Source organism: Muntiacus reevesi, chromosome 7 (genome assembly GCF_963930625.1).
Source record: "Muntiacus reevesi chromosome 7, mMunRee1.1, whole genome shotgun sequence".
Taxonomy (NCBI): domain Eukaryota; kingdom Metazoa; phylum Chordata; class Mammalia; order Artiodactyla; family Cervidae; genus Muntiacus; species Muntiacus reevesi.
This window is the reverse complement of record NC_089255.1, coordinates 9,175,624-9,198,093: the sequence shown is the minus strand read 5'-3', so window position 1 is coordinate 9,198,093 and position 22,470 is coordinate 9,175,624. Positions and strand designations below refer to the sequence as shown.

At 38.6% G+C, this 22,470-nt stretch overlaps 1 protein-coding gene across 2 annotated transcripts in view; it reads left to right on the top strand.

Annotated features, from left to right (window-relative positions):
- Nucleotides 1-15,229, top strand: part of AP3B1 (adaptor related protein complex 3 subunit beta 1) — a 232,757-nt gene extending 217,528 nt beyond the window's left edge. For both annotated transcript variants that reach the window (XM_065940360.1, XM_065940361.1), the window contains 2 exons: nucleotides 1,835-1,973; nucleotides 14,499-15,229. In XM_065940360.1, coding sequence (XP_065796432.1) covers nucleotides 1,835-1,973; nucleotides 14,499-14,652 — 293 coding nt within the window. In that variant the 3' untranslated portion in view covers nucleotides 14,653-15,229. The remainder of the gene's footprint in view (nucleotides 1-1,834; nucleotides 1,974-14,498) is intronic.
- The last annotated feature ends 7,241 nt before the right edge of the window (nucleotides 15,230-22,470 follow it).

The following is a 22,470-nucleotide window of genomic DNA, read 5'->3' as shown; positions in this document are numbered from 1 at the left end:
TTTTGCATGTAAATTAATCTTGATTCAGTTTACACTGTCATGCTGAGTGGTACAAATTGCCTATAACAATAAAACAGCATGAGTTAAAAATAAAGGGGGGTGGGAAGGCAGATTGAATGTGTGCCTTACTTGATAGGATGTTACTTTGCTTTATGCCAATACATTAGCTGACGATAATGAATCTTCTGTTCTGAAAAGCATGGTTTAGTTGATTTTTTTAATTTTACTTCAATGGAGCAGTACCTTGTCTCTTACAGACCAAGTTAGACAAACCATTAATGACAAGAGTGTTAAGGTTAAATATGAAGCAATGCATTCACTTCTCTGAGTGCTATCCATCTTTCCATTTACAGGAGCTTGACAAAAGTACTGGCTTTGTACAACATTTCCTTTAATTACATGCTGCGGGAAACAGGCTTTTAACATAAACATAGTTGCATTCATTTATTCAGCAGTTGCTCTTCAATAGAGCTTAATGGAGAAGGTTTAAATCCTAAATGAGTACACACATCTCTCAGCAGTGTTATGTCAGCAGCCACTGTGCTTTCCTTAAAAGCAGTGTTTGACTGCTTGTGTGGTTTTTAAAGCTTTTGCCTAATATTAAAGTTAAACAGTCTAAGACAGAACATAGTGTCCCCGAGTTTGAAAGTGGTTGGTAAAAACTGTCCTTTGTTAAAGCTAAATAAGTCTTTTTACAGTGTTAGGCTTTAGTGTCTTCATAGGGATTTAAAAAAAAAATTCCTGTTGCATTAGCATAAATAGCAAAATTAAATAGCAAACGTTAAAGGTGGAGGGCCTTTTGAGAATACAAAATCAGCTTTTACCTTTTTATAAATTTTGTCAACTATTGTACACATATCAAATGTCTCAAAGGATCATAATTTTTAGTAGATACTTTTGGGTGTCAGTGACTTAACATCACAGAATCAGATAGATGGCATTTAACATATATAGCTTTTGTGTTTTTTAAACTGGGTACTTAACTTCAGTATTTGTTCCATGTATTTCTCAGGTTATTGAATTTGTCCTTTGAACATTTGTACATAAGATTCTGACATTAACAGCATGCCTTGTGTTAATTCTATATGGTTTTTGTTCATGATTTTGCTTTGTTCATGATCTTTATTAAATATTATTTGAAATGTCTCTGGGATTTAAATTTTTCCAATTTACATTGTTCCCTTTGTTTTCAGACATTTTTGCTTCAGAAATTTTGATTGTTTTTGTCAGCAACCATAGTTCCATTAACTAGGCAAATACTGTGACCACTCAGTGTGGCTTAGATACGTGTCCATTTTTTAGAACCACACAGCTGTTCAGTGACTTCCAGTTACTGTTGAGATAACTTTGATGCATTATATTGAGACCATTCATCATGTAATGCTGCTAGTTATTCCAGAAACACTTTGATTTGTTCTCAGGCAGCGTTTGGCAAGAGAGATCTTTGAATGAAAAGGAGGTGAGAGGGGTCCTTAAATAGTAAAAACTTAAGATTATGTAGCCCAAATTAATTGAGTATATTTTAAAGGGACTGAAATTAAAATATTATCTGTGTGATTCTATGTTTTTATCAATCATAGTTTTAAAATCAAGTTATTAAGAGTGATGTTCAATTGCGTTTTTACACATTTTTCAACACCACGAGGATTTAAAAAAATTTTTTAATCAGTTGCAGTTCATTTTAATTTAATGATAAATCATCCTGTAAATTACATTCTGAAGTGGTATTTCTTCTGCTTTAGAAAGTTTTTAGATTTTGACTATGAATTTAAAATTGTTTAATGTAGTTTTCAAAGAGAAATCAGTAAAAGAGAGCCTCTTTCTGCTCTTACAGGCATGCTCTCTGGAATGAACGAAACTTCCACCACAATTATTGCTGCCCCGCAGAATTTTGCTTCCTCTGTGATCCTTCAGAAGGTAGCAAATGTAGCCAACGTGGGTGCAGTCCCTTCTGGACAAGATAATGTACACAGGTATGTTCACTGACCCGTGATGTGGAGGTAACTTGTATACATGTATAAATATATATTCTCAATTCATAATTTTCCTTGAAAATATTAAGTCCTAAACATATCTGTGTGTGTGTGTGTGTGTGTGTGTGTGTGCGCGCGCACACACGCTTATTCATGTTCCACTCTCTGCGACCTCATGGACTGTAGCCCACCAGGCTCTTCTAGCTATGGAGTTTTCCAGGCTAGAGTTTTCCAGAATATTGGAGCGAGTTGCCATTTCTTCTCCAGGGGATCATCCCAACCCAGGGATCAAAGCTGAATCTCTTGTATCTACTGTCTTGGCAGGCGAGTTTTTTACCAGCTGAGCCACCAGGGAATAACATATCTATGCCCCTTCTTTTTTATGATAATACATTTGCTTGATGGGTTTGGAATAAGGTCCCTCTTCCGTATTTTGTACAGTCTTTAGTACATGGATATGGACTTTCCTGAAAGATACAGATGGTGTACCTGCATTTTATAATAGCTTGGTGATTTGTAAAGGTACTTGTGTGAGATGTGGTTGCGAATTTCTTACTTCACTACAGTCGGTGAATTCCAGGAAGAACTGTTTTATAAAGCAGTGGATTTGAACTTTTACTTCAAAGAGGGGAAGTTTGGGTATAGATTTCCTTTTGACAGCAATCCCCTAAGACTGCTTTCAGTAACGAGGAACCATTATGGGGCCAAATGCAGAGTCTATTTCTTAGGCCAGGAAGTATCTTCACCGCCAGCCGTCTAAACCGTGAGGTCCAAGTTTTTTGCCCTCAAAGGTAGCAGAAAACGTGATTAGTATGTGCCTTCTTTGTATTCTTACGAATGCTAGTGAGTTGAAATGAAAGTAAAATAATTACTCCTTAAATAAACATGCAGTGATTACTTAGTCCTCTGTGAGCTTAAGGGAATTCATTGCAAACTATCTTTAATTCCTCTGTCATTCTACTGCCAATGGCATACTTCCATCGTTAGATTTAGGAAATAATTTAAAATCAAAGAGAGTGCCTTCAAACCTTTAAAAATTTAATGTATCCTTTTAAATTAATACAGGGGCAAGAGAGGCCCCAAATGAAGATTTCTGAGGGTTATCTGGAATTTTTTAGACTCAGCTCTGCCATTATTGGGCTTTATAACTTCTCCTTATGGGCTTTAAGTTCCTCATCTGTTTGGAAATGGATGGCAGGGAAAAGAAGGTGATTGAAGTGAAATTATGTTATCTATGGAAAAACGTTGGACTTGACATCAAAAGAGCTGAGTTCAAGTCTTGATCTGCCATTATAGAGTTGCCTTACTTCACCTGCTCATTTTGACAGGTTGAAAACTGCATGTACTAGTTACAAATCAAATTTACCCTGTGCCTTTATTTTTTTTGAAAGGGAGGTCACTAAGTAAGTTGCTAAAGAGATCTGAGCACCTTCCATCTGAGGTCTGATCTGCTTCACTTTCTTTATGATAAGCCCTGTCATTCTCACATAAGTTGGTGATAAAATAATAAAATGGATAGAAGTTCTTGTTGGTACCACTAGGCAAATACAACTTATCTATCAGTGTTATTCAATAGGGGAAAAAATGAACAGAAAGACTTTTCAGTGAAAATTTTTGATTCTATATCTTCCTTGTTTTGTTTTCTTCTTTGAATTTTTTTTTTTTTTCATTTTCCTGAGTGGTTTCCTTTAGCAGAAGTTGTTGTATTTTACCTGTGGATCCTTTGAATTATTGAAATTACTAAAATACCAAAATATTGTATGTCATCTGTAACTTTTAGCTTTATGAAATTTTACCTGACTCATCTAGTATCCAGCATACTTCATTCAGTCTTACTTTAATATGTTCTTTCATAATAGACGAAACAGTGTAGGGTAACCCTTCTTTATGCTGGAACTTCTGATTTTGTTTTGCATCATATGTGGGTTTCTAACTTTTCTGAAAGCAATGACAGTGTTCCAGATTTTTGTTTCTTAGAAGAAAATGGCCAAAATACCTTCTCAAAGCCAACAAATATGAAAACTATTTTCTTTTTGGGAAACAGAGAGACATTAGCACAGGTGTATAATTCTTAATTAAAGCATAAAATTTGCCTGTAACTTGTCTTTGTGGTTTAGAAGTGGTTTAATGCCTGTTCAGATGATTAAGTGACAGTCCGTTCTCAATTATCCATACCACTATGGGGGAGGCACACAATAGGAACCATTTCTATTCAACTTTGGAACGCAGAAATTGCACTTATACTTTGTAAAAGATGGTTCTATGCTTTTATTTTATTTCTGGCTGTGCTGGGTCTTCGTTGCTGTGCGGGCTTTTCTGTGGTTGTGGCAAGCAGGGCTACTCTAGTTGCGGAGCGCAGGCTCCAGACACACCGGCTCCGGGTTGCCGCACGTGGACGCAGTGGTTGCGCTCCCAGGCTCAGTAGTTGCAGCACACGGGCTTCATTGCTTGCAGCATGTGGGATCTTCCCGGATCAAGAATTGAACCCGTGTTTCCTGCACTGCGGGCAGATTCCTCACCACTGAGCCACCAGGGAAGCCTGCACTTAGACATCATGTCCGTGGTCCTCATATTCGTATACTTCTGCAATGTGTTGACACTTTTATAATGAAGCCTTATCCCAGCAGTCTGGTATTTGGCTTACTTGGTGGAGGAGTCCAAGTTACTACAGAGCCAGAAGAGAATGAAATGGCTGTTATCTAATTCAGAACAGGCTGTGCTATCTTGACTTGCCTCAAAAGTCTCATCCTACTTACTGAAAATGGTTTACATTTGCTTTTTTTTATAGTTAGGTATGGCTGTAATAATGTTTGAAATTTTAGAAGGCTTCCAGGTAATAAATATCTAGAGTTACTCATGGTCTTATATAGAGAAAATAACAAAAATTATTATTCTGCAAATGTAACATTTTTGCCACTCTTTTATGCCCAGTAAGTTAAAACCAAAATAAACAATTATTAGTAAAATCTGTACGGATGGCTATCTTCATTTCATTTAAAATGAAATCGCAGTTGCTATTCATAATAACAAAAATTAAGTTTACTACTTTTTTAAATTTTATTAATGTTTTTAATGGTAGTGTTCAACAGTATATTACCCTGTGGGATGAATGAATTTATATATTTAAGCTTATATATTAATTGTCATAATAAAATTGAAATCTCTATGAGATTTTTGAATGACTTCTCTATTCTTATGTGGTAGTTGCTTTTTTTGAGTTTATGAAAAATTGGACCAAAGCCATTCTTGTATTTATTAATGGTAATAAGTTTTAAATTACTTGAAAAAAAAACAATATGCTTGAAAAGCATTTTGACCATTAGTATTTTAAGAAATTGCATTATTCTTGGCTGGCCTATCTATTATGTTCTATTTAATTTTTCAGGGCCTTTTATTTCTGAGAGGACTTTTAAATTAACGTTAGAATATTCTTTCTAACCATTCAATGAATTAAATTCCTGTTGTCTAGTTTTAGGATCATTTGTTCCTACTACTGTTTACAATTTGAATATTTTTTACATTAAATACCAAGTTTAAAAATGCTTATATAAGAATTAGCTAAGAAAAAATTAGTCTTTATTAATATACAGAAGTGTGTAATAATATAAAGTAGACATTTTAATTGAATACGTAATAGAAAATGGCTCCTAATACATTAGCAGAAAATACCTCCATTAAGGAAAAGTCAATTAAAGGAGCACAAGTTTTATGGAATTCACTTCAAAAGCCACGAGCATTTTAAGTGTAGTTAACCACTTTTAAAGATCAGTTGAAAAAGTATAACTACTTTTAGATTATATGACATTTAGTTTTTATTTTCTAAATGAGCCATAGAATCAGAAACCCAACCAGTATATTATTAAAACACTTAATTTCTATCTTCATTTCCATGGTAGGTACTTAAAGACCAAAAAAGCTGCTCTTTGAGAATAAAACCATCTTACTGAGATCTACAGAGTTATGGTCATTGTAACAATCTTGCTATTTTCCAAATTACAGTTACCACATGATAAGGGGTAATATAGACATCAGAATCAAAAGAATCAAAGCATTTACTAAATATACAGCCAAATATCTTCATGTCCTGTTTAGATACTCATAATAGAGTGTCATATGAGACACTGAAAGTCTTAAAGCATATTATTTAAAATGATACTAATAAAGAATATGGGGTTCCCAGGCGGTAAAGAATCCACCTGCAGTGCAAGAGACACATCTTCAGTCCCTGGGTCAGGAAGATACCTTGAGAAGGAAATGGCAACCCTCTCCAGTATTCTTGCGGGAAATCCTATGGACAGAGGAGCCTGGCGGACTACAGTCCATGGGGTCGCAGGAGAGTGAGACATGACTGAGCGACTGACTAAACAATGACAAACAAAGTAATATATACAAAAAGCAGAATGAACAATAGTAAGTCACTGTACAAATAGACTGAAAAGTTAAAAGAGTATGTGTTTTAGGGGAGATTAGAGACACTAGCCTTGGAAATTCTAGGTTTTTCTAGGGCCAGAAAAAATGTCTTGTTGTCTAAGAAAGAAATTAAATTCAGCGGTTTTGAAGGAGATTCTTATTCAACAGTGTAAAAACTGCATTTTTTTAAAGTGTATTTGCCTTAATCACATTGTTTGTCCTCTGATAAACTAAGGTATAATGCAGAAAGCTGAAAAATCTGTACCTTCAAAATCTCTAAGGTTTTTCTGTATAAAAGAACCAGGTAGGAGTTTTTGTAAAACTCAGATTCCTGGGACCCACACCCAAACACTCAGATTCAGGGCTGCTGGGACAGGGCCCAGGAATCTGCACTTTAGCCAGTACTCCAAGTAGTTGCAGACAGATGTTCCAGAAGTTCATGGTTAATGACAGCCACATGGTGTATTTTTAAAAATATTTTTCCTTGTATGTTTCTTTTTCACAGGTTAGTCATTAAGGAATACCAGTAGACAAGATGTTTGATTTAAGCCTTTCTTCTTTTTGTCCTATATGCTCCATCAAGAAAGGAATTCATTGTTGAGTCACTCAGTCGTGTCTGATTCTTGGCAACCCCACGGACTGTAGCCCACCAGGCTGCTCTGTCCATAGGGATTCCCCAGGCAAGAATTCTGGGTGGGTTGCCATTTAGTAGCACACTACAGTGGTGACTATGAGACGGTCTTAGACCATAAGTAGAAGTTTGTCTTTCAGCAGTCTCAGCATTTTATATTTTAACCCAGTTTCAGGAATTCTGACGTTCATATACAGTAATATTGTTAAAAGCAATTATCATACAACCTACTCATTTTGTTATATCATACAACCTACTCGTTTTACCCTTTCATGAACAACAAATTGACCTTATAAGGGGAAAATGTGATATTTGAGTGAAAGCACAAAGCCATGGCTGTGTCATGATTCTATTTTGATTCTTAGCTTCTCCAGTAAAACCTTAGAAGAGCTTTCATTATGAAGTTGTATTCAGGACTTAACATTCCTTTTTACACCCTATATTTCTTAATCTATGGTTTGGACTTTGTTTACTGTGTCACTTTTTTAATTTGCAAATTTTGAACATGTACAACCTGTGAATAATTACAGTCCTAATAGAGTAAGTGTTGTTTTGCTGTTATTACTTAGGTCCTTAACTATTAGAAAAATTGGATGCTGTGAATGGAACTGTGAATCCATGGCAACCTGGCAGCCAACTTTTAAAATTTATCAGCACACTTAAAGACCATTTATTGTTTTAGGATTAAATTATTTTTTTTTTACTTAAAGTAGTTGTAAAGAACAACTTGTTTCATTTCTAGTCCTTAAACTGTGTATACATGTTTAATGGTTAAGTATTGGCGTATACCATTGTTTGTATTCTAAAATATCCACATTGTGTAACTCCTTAATTCAGTATTTTTTGAAGACCATTGTGACAGATTTTGTTAGCGTTGGGGTTACAAACATGAACGACATAGATACTTTTTGGTGAAGTCTTTGCTATTTTCCCGGTTTCGATTCTTAGGTTGGTCAATCTTTGGGTTATTGTTTTTGTTTTCTTTTCCCCTGATAACTATGGAATATTTAAATACTAGGTAATTTTGAAGGACCATAATGAAAAAGAATGACATTTGATGTCTTGATGCCCAAATTTTATAAGCCTGGTACTATAGTCACCAAACTTAATCTGTTTTAAAACAAAAGTTTGTGCCTACAGTTGTTAATAATATAAAGGTGCCAGGCTTCAACCTTACTCTGTAACAAGTCAGAGGGAACTCCCTGTGGTCCAGTAGTTAGGGCTTGGTGCTTTCACTGCTGAGGGCCCAGTTTAATCCCTGGTCGGGGATGTAAAATCCCACAACCTGAGCAGCATGCCCCACCCCCCCCAAAAAAAAAAAGCAAAAACAAAGTGGAATCTCAGACATGACTAAGACTGTGAAAGCTGTTTTGCGGTCAGTGTTTCTCAGTTTAGTGGTTATCCACTAGGGCGCAGCACCGCTTTTTGTCTGACTGCTTTCATCTCTGAAGGCTCTGAGCAGCGTTATGCTGAAAAACAAATGTGGACCTCAGTTAATTTTTACACGAAAGGCGCATTTGGATATTTCAGAAATAGCCAAACTGCAGTTAATTTTTGTTTTAGGATATTCTATATTTAAATTTTATTTAATTCTACCGTTTGTGAGATAATTTTCTACAATGCAACAGTTTTACAAATAGGAATGTATAAATGTTTTCATGTAAAAATGAAAGAAAGGTATTCTTGATGGTTTTCCTTCTGGCTGACAGTTTTGTAAGTAATCAGAGAGAAGGGGGTAAGAATTTATTTGTTTTACTCTCTGGTTTTCTGTTAAGTCCCATCCCACCCCACCCCCAACAAACAGACAAACCAAAAATGCTCTTGAATAACTGGGATGTTTTGTATCTTTCTTGAGAAAGTGCACTTAGATTTTTTTAGCTTTCTTATATAAAGAAAGAGAACGCATCATTGACAAGAAAGCGTGGGGAATCATGTTTTATATAAGTTCTAAAGATTAAAATGGAAAATAGAGTCCTAAATTATGATGGCCGCTAATTCTTTTAACTCTTATCAGAATGTTAAACGAAACGTTACAATATTGCTGGCCTTCTTTTAAAATAATAGGGAAAAATACGTTGCTTCAGATAAATTCTCTAAACTTGAATCACATCTAAATTTTTTCTCAATACTGATTCAATAGTGTAGTGAGCTTAACTTTTACATTTTTATAGTCAACAAAATAGGATTTTTTACAACATACAAACTCTCTGCCTTTTAAAAATGTTATGCTATATTAACTCAAAATTGTAGGGATTTATCATCTAAATCCTTTAGAAAATAATACTACAAATCAACATGCTTTGGTGCTTGATGTTAGGAAGCTTATTCAAACCAGTATTTCTTACATATAATTATTGTGCGACTTCATTACACATTTGTCAACTTTGGACTAATTATTTTTATACAGCTAGGGCAGGGCACTGCATCTTGTGATCGTCTTTCTTACTAATAGGATTCTGTCTGCTTCAGCAGGCAGTAATTGAAGGCTTCATGTACAGAGTAGGAAAAAAAAAAGTTTTAGCCTGAGTGGGCCATTGTCACAGCTTCTGGTAACCAGTAGAACAGAAAACACAAGAAAATTGAACTCAGAATAGAAAAATCAGAAACCAGGAAGACTATCCAAGAGAAGAAAAAGCATGTCTTAGAGCTGTTGCATTAAGTGTAGCAAATATGATTCTGCATAAAAAATGTTTTTGTTTGTGAATACCCTGCGGATGGATGCAGCTTCTCAGATAACCATGTTTAAATTCACGTTGTTCTATTAACATTTAAGTTACTGAGTCGCAGGGTTCTTTTTCAATCCAACAAAGAGCGTTTAAGGTCCACAGCCATTTTCTCACAAATCTCACAAATCTAAAAAAAGTACGGTTTAAGTGCATGAGGAATAAGTTCATGCATTGTAGTTCATGCATGTATTTGTTCAAATGTATTGTTATTTGACCTGTTCTCATAATAGTTTTAAATTTTCTCAATAGTTAAATATTAGCTTCTTTAGAGGAGTAGTACATACTTTCATTTAGGCTTGGCAACCAGCTTATTTTGTCTTTTTCTTTAAACCTTAGGATTTTTAAAAATTTATTTATTTTAATTGGAAGCTAATTACTTTACAATATTTGTAGTGGGTTTTGCCATACCTTAGGAATTCTTATAGATTTCAAAAATTAAATGTCAGTTGCTAGAGATAATAAAAAGACATTTAATAAGATGAAATACAAATATATTCATACAGTTTTACCTTCTCGGTGGTTACAGACAACGAGTGCTTGGTGGTTAGAATGAAAATGAAAAATTATGAAAAATACCTAGATGGTATTCTTTTAATAACATGGAGGCCATCATACATAGGCAATACATCTTTAACTGTCACCCACTTATTTGTCCTCATTTGTGGTGGTGCCGGTGTTCGAGGTTGGTTGGTCTCTAGTCGTCCCTCCTTACATTACAGCTCCATTCAAGGTTTTGTGTTTTTCATTGCTGGTGTCTCTTTTGAAGGAGTGAGGGGTAGGAGAATATTTATTTCTTTTTTTAACCTTTAAAGACAGAAATTTAAAATATGTCATGACAGAGCATCAAATCAAGATGCTTTGAATTACAGAACACTACAAATCAGATGCACAGTTTTTGAAGAGAAAAATCTTTCTTCTTAAAGTTCTAGAACAATAATAGAGTATATGCATAAAAGGTAAATCAGAAAAACCTTAATTTACTGTTGACAGATAAAAAACAGTATTAAGAGGGCATTTTGCATATATTAGAATTGTGTCACCTCAAATCAGAAAGCTTGGGTTCAAATTCCTGCTCAGCCATTCACTAGCCAAGTGTTTGAGCAAGTTTCTCCACTTCTGTGGGCCTGGGTTTCCTCATCTGTGAATTGATCTGACTCAGAATCAAGAGAAATAATGCAAATGAGGTACTTAGCACCCAGTGCACACAGCACTTAATAAATGCTGCTATCATCGTTACCATGATCAGAAACTTCACAGCTCTTCTGAAAAACATTATATCACAGTGTGATCTTAGTTTGAGGCAAGTTCAAAAGTTCTGATGTCAGTCATTAAATTTAGTATACAAGTATTTGATGCAAGCTGTCTTCAGTGTTTCTTACACCCCCAACCTAGCTATTTGTTATTTACTAATTAGTACTCTTTCCATAACTATCTTTTAAATGTACATTAAAGCATAGCCTGTTTGGGAGTTAAGTGATTAATAATTTGGAGGCGGGGGTGGTTTCTGCTTTCCATGGACCAAAACAAACCAATTGTAATCATGCTGTGTTTCAATTAAATACATCCTTTTTGAACTGTGAAATGAGAATGTCAGAACATCTGATCTTTTGGTCCTCTGCTTTAAAACATTGTTTCCACCACTTGTGCCCATTAGAACATAGAGAACTAGTTAAAAGACAGTAACTTTCACACCAGCTGACAGATTTTATTGCTGGGATGATTTGCTTAATGTGTTTCCACTGCAGTGTAAGCAAATACCTCTTTCCTTCTACATTTGTATTCTTTACTGTATCGATAATTTTGTGGTAATAAATATCTTAAAAACATGTACAAGACTCTAGTTCATGGGGTCACAGAGAGTTGGGCAGGGCTTAGTGACTGACACTACCTTTAATCTCTGTAAACATACTGACGTCAGAATTGACTGTTGTCTCTGCTGAGTTTGTATTTTTGTAACATCACACCTAAGTTTTAACAGAAAAGAGACAAAAGGCGCTTTGGGGCTGTGCAACCCTGACAGTCAAGTGGCAGCACTTTTGCCTTCCTATTCAGAATGCATGACAGTTGTCTTCTTCATGGTCCCAAGGCACAAGTGTTAAGTAAATGAAGAGACTACTAAGACTGCCATTGACATAATGATACCTGTCAGAAATAGGGACCTCTGCCGGAATATTTGTTGAGTGACAGTTTGGTGATGACCACATCTTTGGGGAAAGTTGCATAAGGGGGTGAGACAATAGAGCCACCTAGGGCCTGTCATCTGGTGACATGGTTTAACAGAAATACAGAAATAGGTTTCTCCTGTGAAGCAGAAGAGCCTCGAAAATTGGGACAAAAGGAACCCAGAAACCTGCGAAAGGTGTTAGAAAAGAGGCCATTTGAGGGCGGGTGATCTTGTGTTCTCTCAAAGGTGCAGATGACCTAGAGCCTATTACACAGAGTGAAGTGAGTCAGAAAGAGAAATATAAATATCGTATACTAACACATATAGTATGGAATCTAGGAAGACAGTACTGATGAATTATTTGCAGGGCAGCAATGGAGAAACAGAACAGACCTATGCACACGGGGGCAGAGAAGGAGGGAGTGGGTGAGATGTATGGAGAGAGTGGCATGGAAATTTATGCTATGTGTAAAATAGCTGGCCAGTGGGAATTTGCTGTATGTCCAGGGAATTCACACAGGGGCTCTGTGACAATCTGGAAGGGTGGGGTGGGGAGGGAGGTGGGAGGGAGGCTCAGGAGGGAGGGGACATGGGTGTACTTATGGGTGATTCTTGATGTCTGACAGAAAACCACAAAATTCTGTAAAGCAGTTATCCTTCAATTTAAAAAAATGGCACCCCAAAAAAGTGCAGCTGAGGTGCCCGTCTCCTAATCTCTTGTGTGGGCATCTAAAGGGCAGATGGGTGTGTTTAAGCTTTCATGAAACCTCTATGATTTCTGTTCCTAAACTGCTTACTTATACTTGCTTCTCTCAGTGGAAAAACTGCTCTATCAGATTCCTTGCAAGTCTACAGCATGTTTGGATAGAGTAAACAAATACACATGTAGGAAGGTTTCTAATATACTTTATCTACCACCCATTAGCTAATATTTTTTTTTTAGCTAACATTGTAAAACACAGCTTAAAATTGTTGAAAAGATTTTCAACTTAGTAAAATTAGCATATTTGTTTTGCTTTTGATACATTTTTCTAATTATTGTTGGAAAACTGATCTTCATGATTCTGTTTAGGCCAAAAATGGCTTATTAGGTACTCCCCCCACCCCACCCCCCAAAAAAAAAGATAAAGAAAAAAAAAAGAATCTAATATATTATGAGCTCTTGGTGTCATTTCAAAAAAAACTCAAAAAAGAAATTACTTTCCATTTAAAGAGAATCTGCTTCCTGCTTAAGTGGCTAATATTTTAATTAAGTCGGGAGTGAAGTTTTTCTGAGTGTCTCCTGATAAACTCCCTCTTTTATGTTGATGGTAATTAAACAGATCCCTGAGGAGGCTCTGGGCTCAGTGCGAGGCCCGTGCTAATTGTCAGACAGGAGACACTGACCAGTTGGCTTGCTCTTGAATGGCCCGCAGCGTGCTGCCAGCGCTGCGGTCTGATTCTCTGTATTGTGCGCTGTTGTCAGGGCTAACTGGGCGCCATTGTGGCTGGAGATGTCGCGCAAATTGAGGCAGATGGCTCAGGTTCAGACACGTGTCCTGCCGAAAGGGGAGAGGGGATTGGCCCTGCAAAGTGGGGTCACAGCAGGTCACAGACCTGCTCCACACTTGTTAGTGTTTTCAAAAGCTCATGTGCAGCAACTTTGTTTTTCTCCAGTCATCCCTGCAATCAGACCCCCTCACCCCCCCAAAAAAATCTGTGGAACACGCTTCATGTAAAAATCGGGGCCTAGGAGGGGACCGTTCTCTTCCGTCTCTGGGGCTCAACTGTGCGGGCAGAATGAATGAGCAGGATTGACTGAGGTTCATTGCATCTCCAACGGCTTTGCAGTCAATTGCAGTGCTTAAAAGGCTAGTTTTGCTTTTAATTCCACGTAATTAGTAGGTTCTTCATGTCTTGGAATTTAGTAATGTGAGCCTTAGACCTCAAGTTTCCTCTTTCCTATTCTAAAGCAGAAAGAAGATCTAATGTTCGGAACATTAAAAACAAAATACAAACAGAGGGAGTGTGGTGTTACACATGGCTGTCACATGATTTTCTTCCATGTCCTCAATGTTAGAGACTGAAGTTGAATATTTTGGCATGTATGAATTCACTGAAACCTAGTAAGAGTTCAATAATGCACATAAAATTATCTAATTTCTTGCATAATCATTTTCAGATATGAGAAATTAAAATTTCAAGCTCTTTGAGAAAGATAACCTTAACATGTTTTAAAGATGAAAATAGAGTGGTTTATTTTAAATGGCCTTTGGCTGGTGAAATGTTATATATCAAATGAGTAAGTGATTCTCAAATATGTAGTAATCAAGAGTTATTCACATGCATCCATTGTTCAAACTAATAAGTAAAATAAAACTCCTTTTTCTGTTCTGTTCCCAAGATACTGAAATTACCTGCTTGTGGTAAGCATGGTGCTGGGCAGTTTATTGATTTTGGGGGGAGAATGCTTGTCTTTAGGTTTGGGGCAATAGGGAACCTGTAATAAATTATTGAGGAAAAAAAGTTATTTTAAACCTATTTGAATATATGCTGTCTCCTTTTTTCCCCCTCGTGATAAAAGGTCCCTGGTGTTTTGTTTTTTTTTCTTCCAGGTTTGCAGCTAAAACTGTGCACAGTGGGTCATTGATGCTAGTCACCGTGGAACTGAAGGAAGGCTCCACAGCACAGCTTATCATAAACACTGAGAAGACTGTGATTGCTTCTGTTCTGCTGCGAGAGCTGAAGCCGGTCCTGTCCCAGGGGTAACCTGCTTACATCTGGACTTGAGAATCTGGCACACAACAAGAGTGCCTGGCATCCACCACTGCTGCCTTTCATTTATAATAATAGCCCTTCCATCTGGCAGTGGGGGAAGAAGACACTCTTGACATTCTTGTCTCCTGCTTTAGAATGCTAGTGTGTATCTATCATGAATGCAATACTTTCCCCCTTTTCGCTTTGCTAACCAAAGAACATATATTTTACTGTCAGTTATCTCAACTCCTAAATCCATGTGGCATTTTCTCTGTCCTGCTACTTCCGGTCCTCTCGGCTCCCTTCCCTTTTTCAACAATGATGGACATGAACTGGTTACTTAAAGTTCACTGGAAATCATCTTCCTTTCTGCAGTAAGCAAAAATTAGCCTAGAAATAGTAGACATGGCCTCTCAGCTTGGTCTATGAAAAATGGGGTAGTGTACTTCTTAGAATTAAATTCAGAAACAACAATTTATCTGCAGAATTTTGTTCTACAAATTTCCTGGTATTGTAATTGGTTATTGACAACTGTCATCATGAAATTATCTCTGAATAATAAGATAAATAAACTAGCACCTGAATAACATTTGTCTTTGCATTCTTAATGAGAAATCATTTATAATCCTGAAGTTCATATGCTGAGGTTTCTTTAAAATAAATGTTTTGAGTCTTATGTAGAGAAACAATGGGGTGTAGTTGGTGAAAGAAAAACCACTTTCAAACCAGGTAGGTTTTCTAGTTATGTTACAGTCCGTTAACTCCAAGAAAAAAGCTGATATATTTAATAACAAAAACAAAAGTCTTCACGTCTTCTTATAGACAATTTTGATCTTAGTAAAGATCTGATTACAGGCCTGTTACAACTACTAAAGAAATTCTTTGAATTTCATTGTTCCTTTACAGATTTTGATGCCCAGCTCTGATGGACTGACATGCCTTTGGAAGCTAACTAGTATAAACTAAATGATAGAAATCTTAAAAACTAGTTATATGATCAACATTTTAGCATTTTTCCCTGAAGTGTTTTTTGGGGTTTTTTGTTTGTTTTGTTTTACAAACTTAGACAAGTTACTGTTTTAATAATTTAATAATTTTAATATTTTAATAATTTTGTAAAAGATTGTTCTGTAATCAGAAAACTTTCCTAATACTTTTAAAGCCAGTTAAAATTATATTTACCAAACTTTGTGATACAAGGTAATAAGACTTTAAGATAGGTCCTTTTATATGGAGCCACATACTGATTTTTTAAAAGTAAAAAGAGAAGGTACACTGATTGAAACATTATGGAACACATATAAAGAGGAAAGAAAAACAGAAACATTCTTGGGCCATTCAGGCTGTGAAAAAAATGATTTAGATTTTTCAGGTTGTGAGCTGGAGAGCATGTAAGCTGGTTACATTTTCCTGCTCCTGAAATGCAGCAGTTAATCTGGGTGAAGTATTGCTGCAGCAGGAACATGCCCTTCCTCACCGTGGAGACATGTATACTGTGATGGGACTCACACCAAGAAGCACCTCTGTAATTGCAGCCCCTTGGCATTTCCATTATTCAACCTATTTCCTAGGGCTTTACACCTTTGGATTTTTAAGTCAATAACTTTTTAAAACATAAAGAATTTGACAGGCCAAGTATTTGTTTTCTGAAAAAAATATATATGCTTAGTGTCATCAAAGCAGAGGGGGAAATGCATGTCATGATGTAGAGAGATTTTTATTTTCCTTACATTAGGGCACTCATCTTTGAAAAGAGGTCATGCATTTGTCTGTTTTTTAAAATGAAGGAAATTTCAATAAATTTTACCTTTGAAAAAGATCACCTTTAATATTTAATTTTTAATATGTACATTAAATTAATAATATGTGTGGTATGCTAGCAGATGAAACCGCTTGAGCATCAGTAGCTTCTTAATATTTTTTCACATAACTGAAATGAGAAAAATTACCGCAGTCCCAAGTTAAAGGTTTAGGGGGGTTTTGTTGTTTTTTTCACCTTTGTTTGGCACAGTGATTCAGAGTTCCTTTACTCATATTTCTTTTAACTTTATCATAATCTATGATTATCTTTTAAATTGTTCCATTGAGTTGAGTTAGTCAATGTTGAATTCTTAATTCCAGCTATATTTTTTCATTTTAATGCCCACTTATGTACACCAGTCTTGAAGAATGGCTCACATAGTGTATTTCAGACTGAGCCACATTTTTGGTGTCACAATACATTTGCTTTATTTATTATAAGAAAAGGAAAAGAAGAGACTGTAACAATAAACTTGTACCCCGTTAAAATATTAGATACTTGCCCTTCCCAATAACTGTTAGCAAACATTTGAATAACTTTATAAGCTTATGAAAAGTTTGCCCTCATAAACCTGTGTTTCTGTGGTTAAAAATGTAAATGTTAATATCAGAGAAGACAAGAACCCAGAATGACAACATAAAGGGAGGTTTAAAAAGAAAAAAAGTAGGCCCAGTAAAGGAACACCTGAGATCTTTGACCTTTTCTGTTCCCTCTCTGTAATCTCTCTCACATCATTGGCAACTTTGTTTAAAGGGGGAAAAACTCCTCTCTTACATAATCGGAGGGGAGGAAAAAAGTCCTATGTTACAACACAAAATTTACAGAGCCTTACTATTTCCTTTCTATTCAAAGACCCTGTCCACTGTGGAGCGTGACGAACTACGGTAACCCTTGTTGAGGGGTGGGAACATAGAAGATGAGCTCTGTTCCCCCCAAGAGAGCTACAGGCCAGCTGGCAATAAGTAAAGATGGCAGTGTGGCCTCGGCCACATTAGCGAGCCCTGGTTCCGTGCTGATAGCCTCACTTCCACTCCACTCCTCGGTGCCAGGCCAGCCTCAGGGGCCTGCGGAGCCCGTGTTACCACCGCCCCCTTCTCTCCCAGGTGAGACAAGGCCAGTCTCTGAATGCACACTTTGTTCCTCCATCAACTGAAGGTCCATTCATTGAGAGAATTACCTTCTGACCATGTCCTTGATTATTTTTTTTAAATCCTTGTCCATCCCCTCTCCACACCTTCCAACTTGGCCAGTTACCTCAGGAAAAGTTTTCAGGATCACTTCTGGCCTCTTCTCAAGATTTTAGAGAAAAATCAAGTTTATGACAGTGTTATTGTCTTAGATGAATGGAAATTGTGTGTAATAGAAAAATACACCCTTAGATGGGCCGGAAGTTTCTTTTCTGAATCTTCACAGACTCCATCTCCTTATGTGACTTTGACTCGAGACAATTACATGTGTGCCTTACTCTGGTCCTATTTTGCTAACATTCCTCTTTCCCACAACTTTTCAACTGCTACAAGTAAGCAGGATTGTAAGATCTGGCCTGCCTGGTAAGTTAACCATCATATGTAATTGTTGTTGTTAACAGTGTGTAAAATGTGTAAAATCAAAAACGTGTTAGATTCCACGTGATCACCTGACCCACACACTCGGCCGCGGCTGTTCAGAAGCTGAGATTTCTTCTAGGAAAGATCGAGAAGCAGTTGGCAGATTCATTGTCAGGTCACACCAGTAAGAGTTAACTGGGTTTGGGGGAAGAAGTGATAACTGTGCTGGAGGGGTCTGAGAAGGTTTGACTGAGCCTGTGAGACTAGCTCTTAAAAGCGGGGTGGCGTTTAGAGAAGTGTTTCCAGAAGTGAGATGAGGGAGCATGAATTGTCCTCAGCAGAGGCTGTATCTTAGGATGCTTCTGAGACATTCTCGGTACAGAAGGCTGCGCTGCTCCCACGCTGAAGTGCTGGCCCCTTCCTCTCCCTGCCCTCGTCTGTGCCCCTGCCCCTCACACAGCCCTCTCTCCTGAAGCCGCCCCCCAGCTTCCACCTCAGTGCTGCTTAGAGAAGAAACGCCGGGCTGAGCCGTTACCCCTGGGGCTACCCTGAGCTTGTGCACGGAAGTCCGCAGAAGCAGAAAGAAAGGGGGCGACAGGTGAACAGTGGAAAGGTAGGATCTCCCGAACAGAGATCAGGAGAAACAGGTTTGGTTGGTTTTCCTCTCCTGCTTGTAGGGCAGTTTCAGGTGTTTGCTGGGCCACTGCTGGTTCCAGGATGAGTCTTTCAGACTTAAAGTAGCTAGAGAGTATTAAGTTCCACTGGTGTCTCTTTCCTGGTTAGGTGATTGATTGTGAGCTGAAGTGAAGGTAAAATTTCTAATCACCCCGGTTTGGTGTACATAGTCACTTGTACATATAATTCCTAGCTGGTTCATTATGCACGCTGAAGACCCCAAACCCTCAAAACTCAAATGAGGACTTTTTTACAATGGACTCAAACCTGTCTTTAATGATATTCTGAGAGCCTGGTTTCTCATTTAAAACCTAGGGAGCCAGAGATTCGGCTTAAATGTAGAAGGGTCTTTATTCTAAGACCTAGAGATGTTAAGAAAACCTAACCAATAGATGATTCTGGGCTCGTTAATGTCTGAGAAGGGAAAGGTATCAGAATAGAGGAGGGAAGGGGGGAAGGGACATTGGCTGTCTCCAACTTTACCCCAACCAAGATTCTGATTTGTTTCCCCCTAGAAGGCTCAGACGGTAGAGAGCGTGCCTGCCGTGCAGAAGACCCAGGTTTGATCCCTGGGTTGGGAAGATATCTTGGAGAAGGGAATGGCACCCCACTCCAGTATTCTTTCCTGGAAAATCCCATGGACAGAGGAGCTTGGCAGGCTACAGTCCGTGAGGTCTCTAAGAGTCAGACACGACTGAGCAACTAACGCTTTTCACAGAAGAGCATCTTCTCAGACTATGTAAGAAACAACCTACTTCAAATCAGTGGGATGTGAATGAGGACTCTTGTTTCATGGTAGGGTCAGCCATCTCTATGCGCAGCAGTGAGGCATTCTTAAGACTGGCCTTCAAAGAGAAAGAGGTTTTAATTCTGCCTTTGCAAAGGAATTAAAGATTGTATGAAGGTGGGCCCCCCACCTAAACTTAAACCCCTCTTTGCTTATTCCTTTTGGTAGTACACTTAGGATAAGGTGTGAGCTCAACATGCTGCCACGGGAAGGATAATACAGAAGTTTGGTTGTGCGGGAGGGTGGGACAAGTATCCTTCAAAGGTTTGCTCTTTGAGCTTTAAAAAAATGAAGCCACTCAGAAGGCCTCTTACTGGCATTACAGCAAAGTCACCATCACCAAGGGCGCTCTCGCCGGCAGCCCAGAGCCTCCATGTTGTTTGGGCCTCATCAAAACCGCAGGGCCTAAATAAAAATATTTTGTCAACAAAGTTACAGGCAGCTCTGTTCCTAATTGAAAGTAATTATGATTTCTGTGCTGTGGTGTAATTACCTAAAAAAAAAGCAACGTTATTTGACGATTAAGATTCTGGAGTGAGCCGTGTTCTTTGGGCTCTCGCTCTGCTCCTCCATCAGGGACTTGGTTTCCGCGGCCTGCAGCTGCTGGGGCTGATTTACAGAGCTGCGGCTGTGGCTGGTCATAAATAAATCCTCTTATATAGTTGTTATGAACACCTGTTAGATCATCTGTCAGCAAAGCGCTGTTCACATTTATCATGGTGCGGTAGTTATTTTACCTCAATCCATTTCCAACTGACTCAGCCTCCATTGCTGGATTACTATTACCACACCATAATCGCTCGCTCCCACTCCATGTTACAACTTGCAGATAAAAGATTTCACTACTTGGCCAAATTTCATAAATAAAGGAGCAGTTCAGTGCAGTAAAAGTTTATTTTTGTCATCATTTGTCACCCCATTATTCCATAAATCAAATGGAATAGCGCTATTGCCAGCTCAGGCGTTGCTGTCAGCCTTAGGCATGGAAATGGTCCGTTTCTTCCTTTTAGATGAGATGACATGTCTTTCAGACTTAACTGGCTTATGGTTTTGTTTCACCCATTTTATTTTATTACCCCTCCAGAAAAAGCCCTGGGGAACAGAAAGACCTACGGAGTGAAATGCAAACAGAACACAAGCCCAGCGCACCGCTCAGTCATCTGTGCTCCCCCGTCCAGTCCCCAGGAGCTTGACCACCACCCGCACTCACACACCGAGTCCTGGGCTGAGGATAGTTTTCATAAACTTCGGAGGGATTATAGTTTCTATTAGGGAAAGGCTATTACAACGTGGAGTTAACAGACATTGAAAAACCTGACTTGTGTCTGCAGAGACCTCGATTTGACAGACTTTATGCAAAGAAAAGACGCACGAGTTTCTTTGCTAAGGTGCACGTTAATGGCGCTGGGGCTTCCAAAGGGAATGGTCAGCCCCAGAGCATGTCTTACCCCTGAAGCCTTGTCAGCTGAGGAGCTCTGGAGGGACAGTCAAGACTTACTAGCGAGTTGCGAACTCTTGTCTCAGGCAGAAGTCTGAGGAAGGCAGTGTCCCTTCGTTGAAAGGAAGAGGACAGAAGAGCTGAAGGAATGGGCTGATAGAAAAGGGTTTATAGTTGACATTATACGTCCTAGTTGGTTCTAATTCAAGTTACATTCTTCATAGTCATTATGTAGCTCATAAATTCAATAAAGTGTTTTACTGTTACTATAAAAATGACAGGAGGGGGGTTTTATGTTGTAAGTTTCGTTAGTTGCTCTTCCTGTTTTATGTTGAAGTTCTCAGGCCATTATGTCATTAAACTCCTTGGAGTCTGAAGGGCTCAGGCCCCTCCATTTCTTGCCTGGTGCACACGTGGCCCCGTCAGCCCTGGCCAGGCCGCCCCAGTGGATGCTCAGTGCCAGCTGGCCATGGTGCCAAGAGGGCACGGCTGCCTGAATCTTATTTCACAAGAAACAGCTTCCATCTCTGAAGATGTGTAGCGAGGAGGCCTGGGATACAGGGTCAGCTTGAGGCAGACTGCTCCAGGGCTCTTGAAAATTCTAAAGCAAGAGTCTTTTATCGGCAGGAGGGAGACTTGCTGGATGGGGTGTCATAGCTCCAGGCTCTGTGGACCCAGGAACTGGTCTCTGCATCAAGACGGGTCTTGACACTGACACTGCTAACTTACTGTTCAGTCGCTAAGTCGTGTCCGACTCTTTGTGACCCCATGGACTGCAGCATCACAGGGCTCCCTGTCCATCACCATCTCCCAGAGTTTGCTCAAACTCATGGCCATTGAGTTGGTGATGCCATCCAACCATCTCATCTTTCCCCACTTCTCCTCTTGTTAACCTTTGCCTAGGCTCTAAGTCCTTGATAAAGTCCCAAGCAAATTTAAGGTTGAAACCTTATGGGATTTTTTGGAGAGGAAACACCACTCTCTTGACTGTTCTTTGATTGCAGAAGCACCAAAGGGCATTTCTGCCCTAGGAAACTTTGCTTTCTCCAGATGTTTGTTTTGAACAGAATATCCACACGGAAACAGCAACTACTAATTCTCTGGCCAGCGTGCATCAAGGCCTTAATCTAAAGCCTCCCATCCATCCAGCTGTCTGGCATTTGCTATTATAGGGCACCAACAGAGAAATGAGGCTGTGGCTTTATCGCTGCACCCTGGGTGACAACTTGATTTTCTGCTTTCACCGCAGGCAGCAGCAGCCCACCATGATGGGGCTGTTAATTTGTGCATTTCATGGTGTCTGTCAGGGGGCTGGGAGAGGAGGGTTTCGGGGGAGAGGGAATGGAGCATGTCCCAGCCGCGGAAGCACCTGTCTGCATTGACGGCACAGAAGCACTTCTTATTAGCGTGCAGGTCTCTAGATGCGGCCCGGGATGACAGCCTGGCATCCCAGCACCCACACACTGTGACAGGCGCCGGCAGCCGGTCCCATTGTTTGCCCTTGATGAGCATGTCATTAATGGAAATGGAAGAAAGTGAGGGCCACATCAGTATTCAAATAGCCTCTATTCTCTCTGCCATT